Genomic DNA, 17,336 nt, shown 5'->3' with positions numbered 1-17,336 from the left:
CTGAATTACAAAACTTTAAAGTAACACATGCTAATCTTCCTTCATGCAAATAGATCCTCATCTATTTGCATGCCATGGTTTCATGTAATAAAAAAAAAAAGAAACAAAAAAACCTAACCCAGAAAAAACAACAAATCAAAACTCACACATAATTGAAAGAAGGATAAGCAGCATTCAGTTTAAGAATATTAACTCAGTGTTGTAGAAAACAACATTGCTACTAAATATGTCAGGTTAAAAGCATTTCAATAAGAAAATGGACAGTTACACTGAAGCAGGATCATCACTTTTGCCACCATGGAAATCACAGCAGGGGCAGTAGAGAAATGAAGAGGGTCTATCCATCAACATATGCATTTTCCTAAACACCAATAATCACAAATATTATCTGCTGTGCAACAAAAGGATAATCCTTCCTGGCAATGTATGCATGTGTTGCATTTCAGAGAAAGACCAGACTGTGTCAAAGTTACTGGCTGCATTTGCACAGCTGTTTGAACCCAAGAACTGCCAATCTTTAGTTAAAGAGCATTGAAAGACACAAATTAAACAAGGCCATGCAATGGGACAAAAATAACCATGCCGCACAAATATTCTGGTACCTACTCATTTTACAGTGGAGAGTAAATCAGAAACGCAATTAATTCAGTATTCTATTTAGATGGTGTTTTTATAATGTTTAAAGTATTTGGATAGTGGAGCTAAATTACATATATTAACAGAGGGAAAGTATTTACTAAACTATTGCTTAGCAGCAGAAGAACTTACATATTAGTAAGAATTAGAATGATTCCTCTCCCTTGGCTTTACACTGAATTTTCAATCAAGAAAATTAATTAAACAAATACTACTAATATCTACCAGGACTAACATCAAACAAACAACACCTTGACAATTAAGCAATACTCCTTAATAAAATGTGTTTATACAGCAAACTATAGTGTTTGTAAAGTAAAATATAGATGTATTTTTTATTTCAGGGCATGGTGAAAAAGATGTAGAAAACAGCACTTGAAAAAAAGTTGTTTTTTTTTTTTTTTTTTTTTTTTTAATTATAAGCAGCTAGATTATCTCAAATAAACATTCCAGACAAAAATGAGAAAACAGAGGAAAGATGTTAAGAAGTTGCAAGAAGTTTGCTTTAAGAACAGGTTAGGATTTATGATAGTCCAGACTCAACTTGGGGGACTTATTCTAAATTCTTTCCATCTTCTTCTGCCCCGAGATATTCGACCATCTTCATGGCTTCTCATCAAACTCTTTCCAACAGAGCTACACCTCTTGATTCACACAAACTGAATCACATATGCCAGGTGATAAATACTGAGCAAAATTAAAAGTTACAGCAAAAAAGTCTTAGGCCCAATTTTTATAAAACTCACCCAGAGAAACCTACATGGAATTAATCACGTTGACCAACACCACTGCATTCTCGCAGTATTAAAAAAAGATCCTCTGACCTCTACTAAAACCATGTCTTCCCTTCTCCAGAGAGGGCATGGTTACATCTCTCTACCTATTTAAATAATTCTGCTCTCCACAGACAGATTTGATAACTCTGCCAAAGTTGCCTGAACTTTCCCCTTCACCTGCCAGCAATGCCAGATGCTCCTGTTAATCCCTCCTGTTCCCAGCCACAGTCCATGACTGCAAGCCTGTGGCTCATGATTTAAAAATAAACGCAAAGCAATACCCATCTGCCCCAGATGGTCCTACTTAAACCCACTGTTTACTAATTACCCCTGGAGAGGAGCTCACTTAGAAAGATTATAACAGAAAACATTGCTTTGTATTAATGCCAGAGGCATAAAGAACACCCTGAAAACTGAATATTCCTTTCAAAGAGAGAGTGGCTCATGCTTATCTCAGTTTTACTGCTTAGTTTTCTGATTTTTCAGCAAAACATAGCCCAAAATGCCTGAGGGAAGAAAAAAAAAAAACTCAACTAACCAACAAGTGATTAGTAGAGTATTATGAAGATGAAAAACTAAAAGTCAAAAGAAATATCTTAGTTTGAGAACAGAGACTTCAAAGATTCTGCCAACAACTACAAACAGGAAAAAGCTGAGGAGATTACCAGCAGAAGTTCAAACAATCAGCTTGAACAGGTATTGGGAAAAAAGGACACCATCACAGAATACTCATAAGCCATAAACAAAGACAAAAGCTTTTGTACAAAAGTTCAAGCCTCAGCTATTGCTTAATCCAACACAGAAGGCATCTTTGATAGCCTGATACTTTGTTTTGTCTCATCTCTGTGAGTGGATCTTCCAATCCCAGGCAATTATTAAAACACTACATCCTACCTCAACAACAGGAGGCACAAGGGAACTTCTTGCTCAAAACTACACCCTTAGCATGCCAAAGAATCATGAACTGAGCTGTAATGTAGACAATTCAAAGCTATAAAGGTTTGGGTTCTACCATTTGTGACAAAAAATCAATTTAAATGCATATTTCCAGCTAAATGACAATTTGAGTGACTTCTTGTTCAGTCTCCTGATTTTGTTTTCACATTGACAAGGATACATCCATACACCTCAGAGGCTCATGCCTGAACTTGGAGTTTCACACAAGAAATTAGCACTTCTCACAGAGGAAAGGAGTTGTTCTCACATATTAATCAAATAATTGACTTTGTCCTAGATAAGAACTGTAGCTGTTTTTTCCCAGAAGTCAAAAAACTTTATAAAGTAAAGCTGAATTCTCAAGTGAAATCAAATCTCTTACGGCAATTGTATTTCCATATATTTTCTGATCAATTAAAGACATCTACAGACAGTAGAGGTTTCAGCAAACACAAAGCATTCTTGAAGAAAGTCTATCAGACAAGCAGCAGTTCAGACAAGGGAAAGAGCATCAGAATCCCAGTAACCCAACAAGATACCTGTATTCTACTGTATTAGAATATGAAATCAGGACATAACTGGAGAGATCCTACAAGGACACTATTCTGTTCTATTCTGTGGCCAATTAGGTCTTCCTCTCCTCACATTAATCATTTTTAAAGCAGATTACATTAATGATCTTGTGCTTGAGCTGTTGGAAATTGGGCAAATAGCTCAAACACTGATATAAAAACAAGTGTCATTACTACTTAGATAGGATGTTTCCCTGTATATTAGTGGCACCTTATATTACAGTCTACTGCTTTCATCATCTGCACCCACAGAAATATAACACTGTTAGACTTTACTCATCAAATGAAGATACTTCTCTATAAAAAATCTTGAAAGGAAGCAGTAAGAAATTCAGCATGTTATCATGACAGTATCTAGAATCCATTTTAGTAAAAATTTCAAATTAAAAAAACCTCAAAACATTCTCATAGAAGTTTTTAGACAGCTGTCAGATACTCAAATTAAGTGCCTTAAGGTACTCTCTTTTCACTCCGAAGGGATCCTGTCAGAATTTAAATAATAGACAAATATCCTCCCAGAACCAACTATCTTACCCTCCTCCAACCTCAGCAGAAGCCTTCCCCACCAGTGCAAGGAAAAGGAAGCAAAAAACAAACCACACATTCCAGACTGATCAACATTTTAGATCAACATTAGCTGGGAAGAAGGCAAGAGAAAACAACTAAAAGAACAGAAACCACAAAAATAACCATGTATTATATCAAATGCTGACTTCCAAATTAATATATGCACACTTACTCTTAAGCTTTTAAAACCAGTATCATTCTTTCTAAAATTAAGGAATTGTTTACAGATAACCCACTGAGCCTTCACATGACATGACCAAATACAAATGCTGAGTGTTCCAATACCCAAATAAATTCCATGGGTTACTCTCAAAACTCACAGTCACTCACAGTGACTTATTTTGAAATAGTCAATTTTAAAGCAGCAATAAATTGCCAGTAGTCACTGGGTTCCTCAGCAATAGGGCACACAAATGAAATATTCAGTGTTATCACTGAGAGCTTTTGAAGGAGCTATAATGTTGACAGAGCCTCTAGTGTTGGAAATTCAGCTGAGTAATTGTCTCATACACTTGATTTACTGAGATGCTGAAAGTACTAATTGACAAATCTTAATGTTTTTGGATGCTCATTTAATACTTCTTAGATAAAGCTTCATAGTAGAACACCAGATACAATACATTTCTCTCCAATTATGGAGTTTTAAAGAGACAAAAACAGCTCTGAAAGCATTGGGATTTTCTTGAATTCATGTTTCATTCTCTAATCCACTTACAGATTTGTCTACTATTACTTGTTTCAAGCTTTTGTTATTTTTTTCAAAATGCACACTGATGTTAAAAATTTTTCTATAAATTAGAGCTATCCCATTCATTACAAGTTTCTCAGAATAAGGTATAAAAATCCCATAATTTGGGTCAAAATACCTTAATAGCAAAGCTTTTACTGTCTGCTTTAAGGCATAAAATTAATTCAGAAAAAAACTTTACATGTACAGGACTAAGGCTTCACATGTATATAATTACAGAAGTAAATAATTCATGTTCCTCTTACATATAACTCATAACTAAGATATTATCAACTATAAGCTTAACTATAAATCTGGGAAAAAAAAGTTCAAGGTCTCTCTACAAAACCTATATGTGCCATTTTAATTCTTACTAGTTTTTGATCCTCAAATACCTTAAGATGAAATAGCAGAGACTAACACTTTGTCTTTACATCAAACATTAAGCTATTCTCAGAAAATATATTATTAAGGAAAACACTGCTATTCATTTCAAAACAAAAAGCATAAATTGACAGTTATTTATATTATATACCACCATATTTCAGTTTAAAACCTAAAGAGCTTCTGTCTCCTAAATTGTGTTTCTTTAAGATTTCCAACTTCCCCTGATGTGGTTATGCTATGGTTCTTTTTATAAAAAAAGTTTTATTTAAAAAAAAAATATTTTTAAAAGCAATCCCTATATCCAATTTAAACACAATATAATCATAAATTTAGTCTGAGACTTTAACCTGCTTGAAAACTTAAAGAAAGGTTAAAGGGATTCAGTTTTAATTAAGCATATCTGTAGCAATCTGACTCTAAATCTTCGGGTTTTGCAATCCAATTTCTCATGAGAATATTATTCAAGATCATATTAATTGAATGACAACCTTCCATGCCTCCAGTCTCTCCAAGTACACTATTGTCTCTTTGGGAATGAATACTTTACTATGACTGACTGATATATAGAGAAACACAGTTTTTCCACATTACAATGAATTTCCTTTAATTTATTTCCTCTTCATATTGCTGCATTCATTAGTGTCTAGATACAACTACTCTAAGATATTAGTCCTAAATTTCTGCTTTATATGGTGTATTACATCAAATGTTTTAAATAAAGTAGGGTTTAGAAAACTATTCCAGGGTTAAGCTATCCTATTCTGGTATACATATACTCCTCCCCAAACCTGATAAGACAATTTACAAGCTATAGCCTCTTTTCAAAATGTTAAACATATTATTAAAAAATCTGGTTTTAATGTTAACATCTTTTAAAACACATATTTAAAACAAATGCATTCTGGTCTCTAGCTGAGTTGAGACATTTAACCTGCACCCATCCCATGAAAACCTTGAGCAATGGGTGGGGTTGCAAGTAGAGGAGAGGCAAGGAGGAGAATTTTCTGCATGTTTATACATATAAAATTGACCTATGAAAATAACCTGATCTAGCTGCCTTACAGTCTATATTGATACCTGAAATCACTATGATCTATCTAGTAGGTGAACTATACATGACTCATTATTCAGTGTTAGAGGACATATCCAATTTCAATATTAAAATGCAAGAACTACACTTACCTATTTATCAATGTCTATTCCAATAAAATGACAAGCAGCACTTGAAGAAAAGCTACTTTATCATTCACTATGTTAGTCATATCAAGCAGGATCATGGCTGAAAACAATGTTGCACTCCCTTTTCTGTTCTTCTGCATCAAAACCAGGAATTTTTTTTAAATAAAAACTTGGCTAAAATAAAGAGAGTTTCATTTCAATAGCTTCCTAAGACAGGGGTAAGGTATGGCCAACATTTGGTTTTGTGTTTAAGCAAAAGTAGTTAATTGCTTCAAAATCAAAGTCAGATAAATAAAACTACATGCTTCTGAAATGCAGTTAAATGAACAAAATAATTTCACAGAAATTCCCTGTTCAGGACTTCAGCAGACCTAACTGAAGAGAGAGTAGAGGTGAAAAGCAAAAAAAGAACAAAACTCTCTGAAACCCTAAACAAAAAGGAGAGCAAGTATTGCAGGATTGAAGAGCAATGATGAATGTCACTTTCATCTAAAAGTTTTAGAACATCATTTGAATGTAGCTAGCCTTCAAATAAGAAGGAAATTTATATTTTTGTTCCAATTTCCAAGGGAATAGTCTTCCTGGTTCTCACAAGAAGCAATGCAATTCCTCCACATAATACTGCCACCTTCCCATTCTGCTAACACCTTCCCTTCTTCTGCCCTCACAAACACAGAGCCGCTACTCTTTTAGTAATATTTAGTTGGATTTTAGGCTACCATTTTCCAGGAGAACTTTTGTCTAAGCTCTCAGGATGGGAGGGCATTCTCAAGGGCCTTGGTCCTTAACAACACTGTTGCTTGATCAGTAAAAAGATGAAGTAAATTATTTCAGTGTTATTTTTGCTTCTCTACATACAGTTTTATAAAAGTCTAGTTATAAAGCTTCAAAAACAACTTCAGGAAGTTTAGATACAGCCTTGAGTTGCAGTGTGAACCAATGTGACATAAGTCATTGCCTTTGGGGTATTAAAAAAATGTGTAACACTGACCACGCAACAGAAACATCTTTATAAGCTACTGCAACACAGAGGAAAATATTATTCAGTTAAGCCATGACATACATTTTTTACTATCAGAATTTCACCATTGTGACAAAATTTTCTTTAAAAGAAGAGAATAATTATGTAAAACATTGTGCAGGGGAGAAGAAATTTTCCTAAGAATACTTACTGAAGTCACCTGCGAGAAACACTGCTTCTGCTCCAGGTGCCCACTCTTTGCAGTATATTCCACCATCTGCAAGCTGGTTCACTCCAAAGGATTTGTAACTTTTGGTAAATTTATCAAGGCCACCTTCACTTTCCTCAATGTTCTTCAAGTGGTTATAAAACAGAGAATACCTTGCAATGAAAACAGAGAACATTTTTTAGAAAGATTAGCAACCATCTCTTATATTAACTAGATTAACTAGTATAAAAACCTAAAACAAACAAAAAAAAAAAGCACACTAACATGAGATTCACTGCTCTCTACTGGAATAAGAAAAAAAAACATGCAATTTTTCCATGGTTGTTACACAGTCTAAAACTGCAATCTCCCTGTTTGTCAGTGCTTTCTCTACTTTACAGGAACATTTTGCACTTTCAGTCTAAAGCTACAATTCCTGACTGGCAGCCAAGAAATCCCAGTATTACCACACAACAGGAGAACTTCACACTCTAAACAGCCTAGCACTTTTCCTTCCATCTTATTAATATCAGACACAAGCCTCCTAGGGAGAGCTGGATAGGCCTGCCACATCTCTCACAGCCAGTTTTAATAGACAGACAATCTCAGGCCATTGAAAAGTTTGCAGTACAGCATGTCAGCGTGGACAAACCCATCTGGTCCTTGCAGAAAGGGGCTCATTAAGCAACCTCCTCACAGAGACAATCAGCAAGACTTTGCAGTCAGTCCCTGACACTGCAACAACTTGGAAAAAATTACAGCTTCATAGAAGTAATTATTTGGATCATACCCTACTTATACCAGTTGGAATTTAAATGTCCTAAGCCTCTAGCATAAACCTTTGCCTGTAACAGCTTAGAGTTTTTGACATCTTTTTCTGTTTTCTCCAAGTTTGTGGAATTGATGGTAACATCAGGGGCACAATATAAACAAGATAGTCAACTTTGACTCCTAAATTATGAGCTATTTTGTGCAGAAGCACAGTTAAAAGCTGCAGTTGAGCATTTAATTAATGCTACCTGTACAGTTTTTTGCTGTTTGCTTGGTTTCAGTAAGACACTACTGAGGTAAATTAGAAAGGTGTTTGTTTATACATAATTAAAGAGTCTTTCAAAGTGCATAAAACCAGTAAGAAACTCAGCAAAACCAAACTTCTATGCTTTTATGCCAGCCTTATTACACTTCCTACACTTTGCAATAGGAAACAAACACTAAATCAGCACTATGAAATAGCACCTTACTGCTTAAAGAAAATTAAGTCTGTTAGCAGTGTCAGGACTTAGAACTCTGATTTGTTGCAAAGTTTTGATTTTTTTTTTTGGCCCTTCATTAGTTCAAAGTAGAAGATTAAAATGTCTAATTACTAGTTAGAGTAAGCAGCATTATCTGTATTAATTTGGAGTTCTATAACTACTATTAAGGTTAATATCCCAGTGAGTTTTTATTATTTTATTATTAAGCCTGATGATCACCTTTAAAGGGAGAAAGATCTGAAAATGCCTCCAGGATACACAGCAGCAAATACACTCATAACTGGTTTTGCCCATCCACCTGCATTATTCCTTTAAAATTTGCTCATGGGTATAATCCTCAGAAGTGCATTACTAACTACTACTGCTCTGATAATCAATTTCATTTATGTCCTTGAGGGAAAATATCTTGTCAGATTTCCAACTATAAGTGTATTATATACATGTACAAACTCAGTTGCTCGACTTACATTTTAAACAGTTGCAATCACAAAGATTTATATAAACCTTAAATACAGAAACACAGAGCAAGTCACAAATACCCTCAGAATTTGAACATATATCATCTGGTAAATTCAAATTACTCTATTTTTGAAGAGTTCTCCTTGGGGAAAAACATAAACCAACTACTATAGCTTAGAAATTAAAGTCATTCTTTAAAACATTGTCTGATACAAGAAGTATAGTTATATACATACAGATATTTTCTCTGTATATATATATATTTTAATTGGTTAAGGGAAAAATATATATAATAAGAAACATATTTGGAGTGTTATCTGCAAATCCCTGTTTGTCTGCCCTACAAATGCTGTTTCACAATTGCTGCTTGTCACATGTATTGCTTCCACCTTGTTCCTCTGTGGCTGAAGCAGCATCTGTTTTACTGTAAGTAGCTGCTGTGACTTCAGAGAAGATCTAACTGAAGCAATGAGCTTGATACAGGCAAAATAGAAGAGGGGGTTTTGAAATATGTTATCTAACCAAAATTATTCTTTTCCTCCCCACTCTTACCACAAATACATTGTCACAGCTTTAAGAACATGAGTGGATGCAGTATTGGATGCAGTATATACCATACTCAGCAGAAAGTAAAAGTAGTGGTAAGCTTCATTTTGAAACAAAAGTCAGTCACAAACCCTAAAAAGCTGCAGAAGAAGGAAATTAATCCTTTATTACCAGAGAACAACAAATGGACATAAAGAAGGACTGAAAATCACAGTGCAGAAAATGAAAAGGCTTCTATTCACTTCACATGATCTAGAGGTGCAACACATGCCAGTGGCCTACTCCTCTTCCTCAATATGATTCCTTCCTAGGAATCAAACACACTCATCTCCTTCAGAAGAAATAAGCCCCTAACAAATTCAGGATTTGAATGTGGGATGGATGATAATGGAACTTCAGAAAGCAATTATGTGATTCTGTATCTTTGGGAAAAAAATCAGTAATACAGACATTGTAAATTCTTGATTCTTGTCATAAAAGCACTAAGAACACCCACTGCTTCAATTTTTGCCTTTCAGTACATTCAGAGTTTAAGCAAACCATGACACAAAGAGACCATGGCATTTAATAGATGAAATTATCATGAGTATCATTGTGAAAAAAGTCACTTTGCAAAGAGTGGTGAGCAAGATTTCAGGCTCAATAAATAATTCTTGGGGGGAGAGGGAAGGTAGGCAAGAAAGGGAACACATCAGAAGAATTGTTGAGCAAGGATGTATAACATTTTTACAATATTTACTTTTTATACAGGACAGACTTGGAACACAGCATCATGTACATGGAGTAAGAATGCTCCTTCTATTTGTACAGAAGCACGCTGATTTTAATAGACTAAGTTAATGCAGGTATTATTGCTGCATCACATTGCAGAAATAAAGATTTTTTTCAACAAGCAGTGCTCTCTGTAAATGATTTGAAATTATAATCTAGAAAGAATTTATTCTTGCAACCACCTCCTGAGATTATCCAGTAAGGAACTGTAGTTTGCTCAAAGCTCACAAAAAACTCACCAACTCCTGAAATGGATCAATTACTTTTGCTGTGAACTATTCCAAAAACTCATCTCAGAGGATGAAATACTTCTGGACACAGAACAACATTTCTTGTCACAGAAGGCCTTGTAAAGCAGCAACTGTGGCCTGCTGCTCCTTTGAAGGGAAGGACTGAGTTAAGTACATACTTACGTATTTTAAGGAAGTTCAAGGTTTTGCTTTCCCGGCCAATTTTTAGAGGCTCACTTTTGCAAAAATTTCTCAATTTTTGTTTGGAATATTTTTCTGAACATTTCAGCTTTTATTTCTATACTACTAAGGCTTGTTAACCGCTTAGTTTATCTTCCAAAGTGACATTCCCAGGATTACACACAGAAAATGACAGGAACTTTTTTCCCAACCAATTCCTAATGTTTATATTGTTCAGTAACAGCATACAGGTCTTAGTACCAGAGATAAACACTTGATTAAGACTACATTTTGTGATCTCTTCAACACTCAAAGTCATGTCACGTTCAGCTATGCATATATATACTTATATGACAGACCCTGAATGCATTTTGTAAGTGAGAATCTCAATATTCTGGACATGGGAACAGTCAACATCAGCATCTAGAGCTGTAAGTCACAACAAAAGACTGACTTGTGCCTTCACACTTTTCAAGTTCTCAGAGAGTGAAAAGTCTGTTAAGATTTTGCAATTTCTGAGTGTGAACATCAACACTGGTGAGGATTACAAGGTAAACTATGATTTGAAAAGCACAACCATTACCTTTGGGACAAAATAAACTGAGCAACAAGAAGATCCACAGAACTTCTGAACAGAGCATCTGAAGTGAGTGAAAGAAGTTGCATATGAAGTTCTTTACTACAACAACACAAATCTGGTACAGCAACACAAACTGACAAGTGTAAGCAGCAGAAGGGGGGCTGCTTATGATGTACTCCTGGATCCTGGAGTTTTTGTGAAAAGGTAAGGTTTTCAAGCCCCTTATTCATTCATTTAGCCTCTGTTAATAGATCAGTGTTTCTTAAAACTGAAATAAGGAAAATGTCTTCAGACTTACTGAAAAGATTGCAGTCTCAGCGTGAGCCCAAGAACACAGAACACAGAGACTGAAACAAAGTCCTACTCTGTTACCAAGTGCTTTTACACCAACATTTTTGCCCTCCCCATCATTACTCCAGTGTGAAACACTGGTAATCGTAAACATCACCTGAAACACAGTCACAACAGTCTTTTCCTATTGTTACATCCATAATTTGTAACACAGCATTGCTTTAAATCCCATGCTTTATATGCAGCTTTGTTTGAAGCCTTACAATAGAAGTGTAGGAATTGGCTGACTTTCCATAGAAGCAGGATTAAAACATCAAACATGAATTACTATAATGGCTATCTAGTAAACAAGTACCCTGCCAAAAAAATAGCCTTCCAAGTGAACACAAAGACAGTATTACATCAGCAACCACTTCAAGAACTGACACGTCAGGTGAGCACTTACTCCTCACACTTCTATCACTGAAACACCTCAAATATTTTGTCTTATGGATACCTACACAACTAAAATTTGTGCAGTAGAAGTAAAGAGTTCTAAGTTTAATGTTAAACTATACAGCCTTATACTAAAAACAATGTTCTATTTATTTTGTGAATTTGATATACAAACACCCTGGTTCTGCAGTTCCAATAACCCTTGAGTTAATACAACGATTGAACCCGTTAAAAAAGTCATATATGTAAATGGTATATGTAAAAATTGTTAGCCTCAATATGAAGCATAAGAAAAACAAAGCTAAGCTTGCCCCATCTCCCCAAAGTCAACTGTTTTATTGAAATAAGACTTTTGGCAGATTATTGAACAGTCTGATGGTAAGTCAAAGCACTGAGTTAGAGCACCACATAAAGCCTTCACATCTTTATTCTTCCAAGCAGAAGAGGTACTAACTCCTTCCTGGCCACCTCATAAAATAACAAAGAGGTATTGTAGTATTTTCAACTTTTAAATTTAACCAGATTAGCTTTAGTTTCTCAGGCATCACTAGAATCTAAACAGAAACTAATATAACCAAAAGGTATACAAGATACTTTATTTTAAAGAGGCTGGTGCTGAATACCAGATTGCTGCAAAACTTCAAGACATCTTTATGCCCATTCTCATGGTTTTTTTACAAAGCTCTTGTTATTGCAGGTTATAGAACAGTCAGTCATCTTACTATAAGACCTGTGGCAACAACACTGCTATTAATGATTTTAGCCCCTCTTCTGCTTATGATGCTGGTTTTAGTAGCTCTTCATCTTTTAGATTTTTGTCCACATCATCTTTTGGTCATAGCTTATTTCAACAGTATTGGCCCAATATTAATGCTAATTTATTCAAAAGATGAAAGCAAGTAGGAGACCTTGATAATGATATCTGGTATCCATATGGAAAGTCCAATTCTGCAGATACCAAAGGGAACAGGAAATGAAAGAAAATACCAAGTGAGGTACTCTCTGTAAGCAAATCCTCCATTTTCTACGAAGTACTTAAGTTAATGCCAGTGTCATGAACCAGTCTATAGCTTTATGGCATTGTTCACAAATTGCCTCTAATATTGCTGCAATCACTCTGAAGATGCAAAGACTTTCACTGACACCAAAGCCAGTGCAGAGTCCCTGCTCAAATTAGTGAAGCCCTGGGTCTCATCTTCCCCTTGAGTCTGTAGCCAGTTATTCCCTCAATCTCTCATCATTCAACTGGTCAGAAAGCAATGGATTGCAGGAAGACCAAAGTAGGAGAGATAAAGCTCTTCCTAAAGTAAATTTCTGCAGGCCAGCAAATTAAAGGCACCAGACCACTCGGAACTAGAATGATGCAACACAAGCAAATCCCTGCTGGCAGCTTCTTCAATTTCATTTGTCACTAGTGAAAATAGACCAAAACAGGAGCCTTGGGTTTTACTTCATTCTTTCCTCCACCCCCTGTTCTGCACTATTCATTTGGCTATTCAGAGTATTACACAGAGTAACCACACTTCAGGAGAACGGGAAGAAGTAAAGGCACAGTAAATCTTGGGTAGGTATGACTACTTGAGAACAACAGATTTAATGCATTTTTAACAATTTTATAGTTGTAGTTGATTGCCTTGCAGTTTCTGCAAGCAAGTCACGTCCCATTCAGGAAATCTTTTTTAATATACATTTAAATAGATTAAGGAACATGAACAACATGGAACTCACACAGCCTTTGAAGTGTTAGAACAATTCTAAGAGAGATGCTTTAAAAGCACAAGATAGCCATGGATGATGATTACAAAGATCCAGGAGATGACCACTTAATTTTGCTTTTCTGCAGGTTAAAAAGTAAAGTTGTTATATGATTCTGAAATCATGATCTTAAGGAGTTTCCCCATAGCTAAATCTGAAATCCCCAACTGTTCTACTTGCTCCATCCACAAAGTTGCTCACTAAAAAGCAATTCGCCTCTCCCCAACATCAGAGCCAATATAAAACACACTTTTAGCTGAAAACTAAGGCTTCTGCAGGTTGCCAATGGCATTAAGTTCCTTTCAGGAGTCATGAAATCAACAGTTAACCAAGTACATTGAGGATACAGTTATTGCAATAAGGAATGTAAACAGCTAAACCATTTATGTTCTAATTCCTACCAAAAATGTGCATTTTTACTAGCTGCTAGAAGACCATCCAGCAGAGAACTCATAAGAGTGAGCAGGAAATGCAAAAGCTTGAAAATTAACTTTTCCAAATTTTCTCTGCTTGGAAAATAATTAATAACTCCCAATTCTCTTTGGATGTTTCATGATTGCAAAATGAGGTAAAGAATTTATGCCTAGAACACTAATGTAGTTCCCATCTCAAACTAAATGCAACATCAAAAATTAAGAAATATTTGCTTGAGATAAATAATACATAATCACTTACTGTGTTGAAAGTCATCAACACAAGACAAGGCATCTGATTCAGCATCATCTCCTTGCAAAATAATTTTAAGTACAATGACATGCAAGTCAGGCCTTAACAAAAAGTCTAGTAGATGGAAGCATAACAATAAATGGGCAGAAAAAGGGGAACTACAGATTTTCTTGACATCCTATCAGCAATTTCTAGCAGAAATGCAGAGACCTGTAAGCTGTGAGATCTAATATGGATAAATATCATTTCATAGTATTTTAGCAAGAAGATTATTTGTTGCTGACCAGGAGGCATCTTCCCTGCTTTAACCATTAAGGTAACTGAGTGGCTTTGGCAGCATTTGACAGCTGTAATGTTTTTGCCATCAGCATCAGAATGAACACACAATTCTCAACTTGGAACCAAATGCAGGAGAGGTTACAAGATGTACCAAATGCAAACTTAATGCAATCAATTATTAACAACTGCCCCACTGGCTTATCTAAACCAATCCCAATCCTAAAAACAATCACCCTCACACCCACCTTCCCCTGGCCAATATTCAGAGGCTCACTTATACACACTCCTGTTCATCTCTCACCCACTTCAGTTTATTACAATCACATGGCTGCACCTCACAGGCTAAGTGTAACAAATTACTAGTGTTTAGAAGGACCAAGAGGCATTTTCTTTCCATCAGAACCCCAGCAAACTACTTAGAGATATCAGTTGCAGGAGGAAAGAAGAAAGAACTGTGCATGTATCAACACTTCCTACAAGAAAGCCATTTATGTTAACCCTCTAATGGAATAAAAGGTATATAGCAATTTCAGAAAATGAAACAAATAAAGCACACACTCCTCAAAGAACAAAGTAAGGAAAAAAAACACAAAGAAAAATTAAATTAAAAAACCCAACAACTAAAAAAAAAAAAACAACCAGACAAACCCCCAAACTTCACAATACTAATTTGTGTTACAACCTTCTGAAATAGCTCAGCTATGTATATTCTGTACCTGCCAAAGCACTAAAAACAGCTTCCCTATCACAAGGGCACAGCCTAAATAAAACAGCAATTACAAAATAATGAGAGTTCTATATATTTTTTCTCTGAATGTAAGGAGACAAATTTAGCAGCAGCATACTTCATTTATTTAAATCTGGGATTTCTTCATTTCATAGTCATTGTCCCACTATTCCTCTGCTAAGTAGTCTTTATTATGCATGAGTTGTACACTAAAGCCCCTCTTTTAGCTATAATAATTTGCTTCACTGTTGTGATGATATCTGAGGTTGATGGAGTTTCTGGAATTAATGTAACTACAGAGAAACCCCATCACATCTGAGCAGAAAGCTGCAGAAGCACAGCGACAGATTTTCTTGAAATCAGTAGACTGGGGCTGCGTTAGCTCATGTTTCATATTACACAAGAGAAAATAAACTGAAAGGTCAGTTGAACAGTTACAGCATTGCCCTTTTCCAAGGTAATCAGCAGAGCATGTAGCAGAGACGTGAACACAGGCGTGACTGGAACGACAGTGGCTGATAAAGAGGCTCCTGCTGCCAAAGCAGTGGGACAAGACACTGCTCTCTCCAGTGGCTGTCGAGGAGTGGGGCACACTGCACACCTTACCTCACTAACTCTGATTTATTGCTTTCATTTGAAATTGTGTTCTTGCTAAACATTCAGGATTCCATATTGCCGAAACACACTAAAAGTGTAACACTGAACATTAATCACATTCATGGATAACCTATAGGAACAGTATAATTATTTATGTGTTTGTAATACGAAGACAGTCAAAAATTAATCTGGTTTACTAATGCCTTTTTATTATACGTTCACAAATTCTTGTTATTCAGTACTATTTAACTGGAAAGCAAAGATTAGATTTTCTCCCCATGCCAAAAACAGCTTATTGTTTCTCTTCTAAGCATGTATTTATTAGTAGAACATTCAAAACAGTTTCTACTCATATCAATAAATGCTTAAAAGCACCTTAATCTGGAAAGAACTCAGACATTTTATTCACCAGAATTAATTTTAATGAAGCTGTAAACAACACCTTATCAATTCCCATTTGATTCCACTGCTAGCTATTGCTAACAGACGCCCTTTGTGTTAACAGAAATCAAGATCCAGTTTGGGGCAAAGAGGCAAGGATTACTACAGCACTACTACAAAGGTGGAACCAAAACAAAGTTGCTGTGCAAGAGACTTCAGGGAAAAAAGAGAAATTTTGTAAAAATGATTTGTAATTCTCATCTTGATAGCCAAGTGTTATTAACTCTTGTAGGACTTCAGTAAGCTGGAAGCACCAGATGGCACCATTTCTAAAACATTTATTTGTGCAGTGAGAACCAGCTCACACACCTCCTACGTGTTGTAAAAGCCCTGCACAGTGACAAAATAATAGACCTCAATAACACTTCAATTTTGTTTTAAAGCTGGTTTGTATATTGTGGGTTTGGGTTTTTTATTAGCTTGCCACAGCAACAAACATAAGAAGACACGGGTTTCTTTTCAAACTTGGATTTCAAATCTGCTGTATCAGTTTGACTCCCACATTGAAAAGCTGCAAGTAACATTAACTGCAATAAATGAAGCTCAAGACAAGCCTTTCTAAATAAACTCAAAAGAAATTCAACTAAAAGTTTTATTTGTCTACCAAACAGAAAAAAAGCTTTTAAATCAGAAGTCAGAACTGCTGATTTATTTGAAATAAAACACCACATATTCCTCACTACCTTTGCCACTCATCCCACTTTGGCAGAAACACGATGGAGTAAGAATTGTTATTTGAATTCCCTGGCAGAAAACTGCCCAGCTGCTCTAGATACTGCTTCTTTGCTCATTTCCACAAGTCACATTTCACTGCCCTTAAAAATATGCTCCAGAACTAAAAATAAAGTCATGATATAATGGATAAGATCAACAGCTTGTATTTTTAACTACTGTATAGGTTACTATTTGAAAGACATGTTAGAAACTTACACAAAAATTCTCATCCTTGATCAATATCAACAAACACAAGCTCCCCTTACTACAAGATTGGTTTTTTTTTTGTCAAACTTGAACCCCATTTAAATGGACAGCCATCTTCAGAGACTGCCAAAAAGATGGTTTGAGAAAAGATACCTATATCCACACCTGGCTTCTTTGCTGCCTCTCCAAACTATTCTCCCTATAACAATTTTCCTTTCCATAAACCTACAGTATTCCACCTAATGAAATAACCCCT

The 17,336-nt window shown here is 35.5% G+C and overlaps 1 protein-coding gene across 3 annotated transcripts in view; it reads right to left on the bottom strand.

The window, feature by feature from the left end:
- Positions 1-17,336, bottom strand: part of GBE1 (1,4-alpha-glucan branching enzyme 1) — a 136,532-nt gene that overhangs the window by 95,599 nt on the left and 23,597 nt on the right. For all 3 annotated transcript variants that reach the window (XM_074532657.1, XM_074532661.1, XM_074532665.1), the window contains exon 2: positions 6,953-7,122. In XM_074532657.1, coding sequence (XP_074388758.1) covers positions 6,953-7,122 — 170 coding nt within the window. The remainder of the gene's footprint in view (positions 1-6,952; positions 7,123-17,336) is intronic.

The sequence above is a fragment of the Zonotrichia albicollis genome, chromosome 2 (genome assembly GCF_047830755.1).
Source record: "Zonotrichia albicollis isolate bZonAlb1 chromosome 2, bZonAlb1.hap1, whole genome shotgun sequence".
In the NCBI taxonomy this organism is placed as follows: Eukaryota; Metazoa; Chordata; class Aves; order Passeriformes; family Passerellidae; genus Zonotrichia; species Zonotrichia albicollis.
This window is presented reverse-complemented; position numbering and strand designations above follow the sequence as displayed.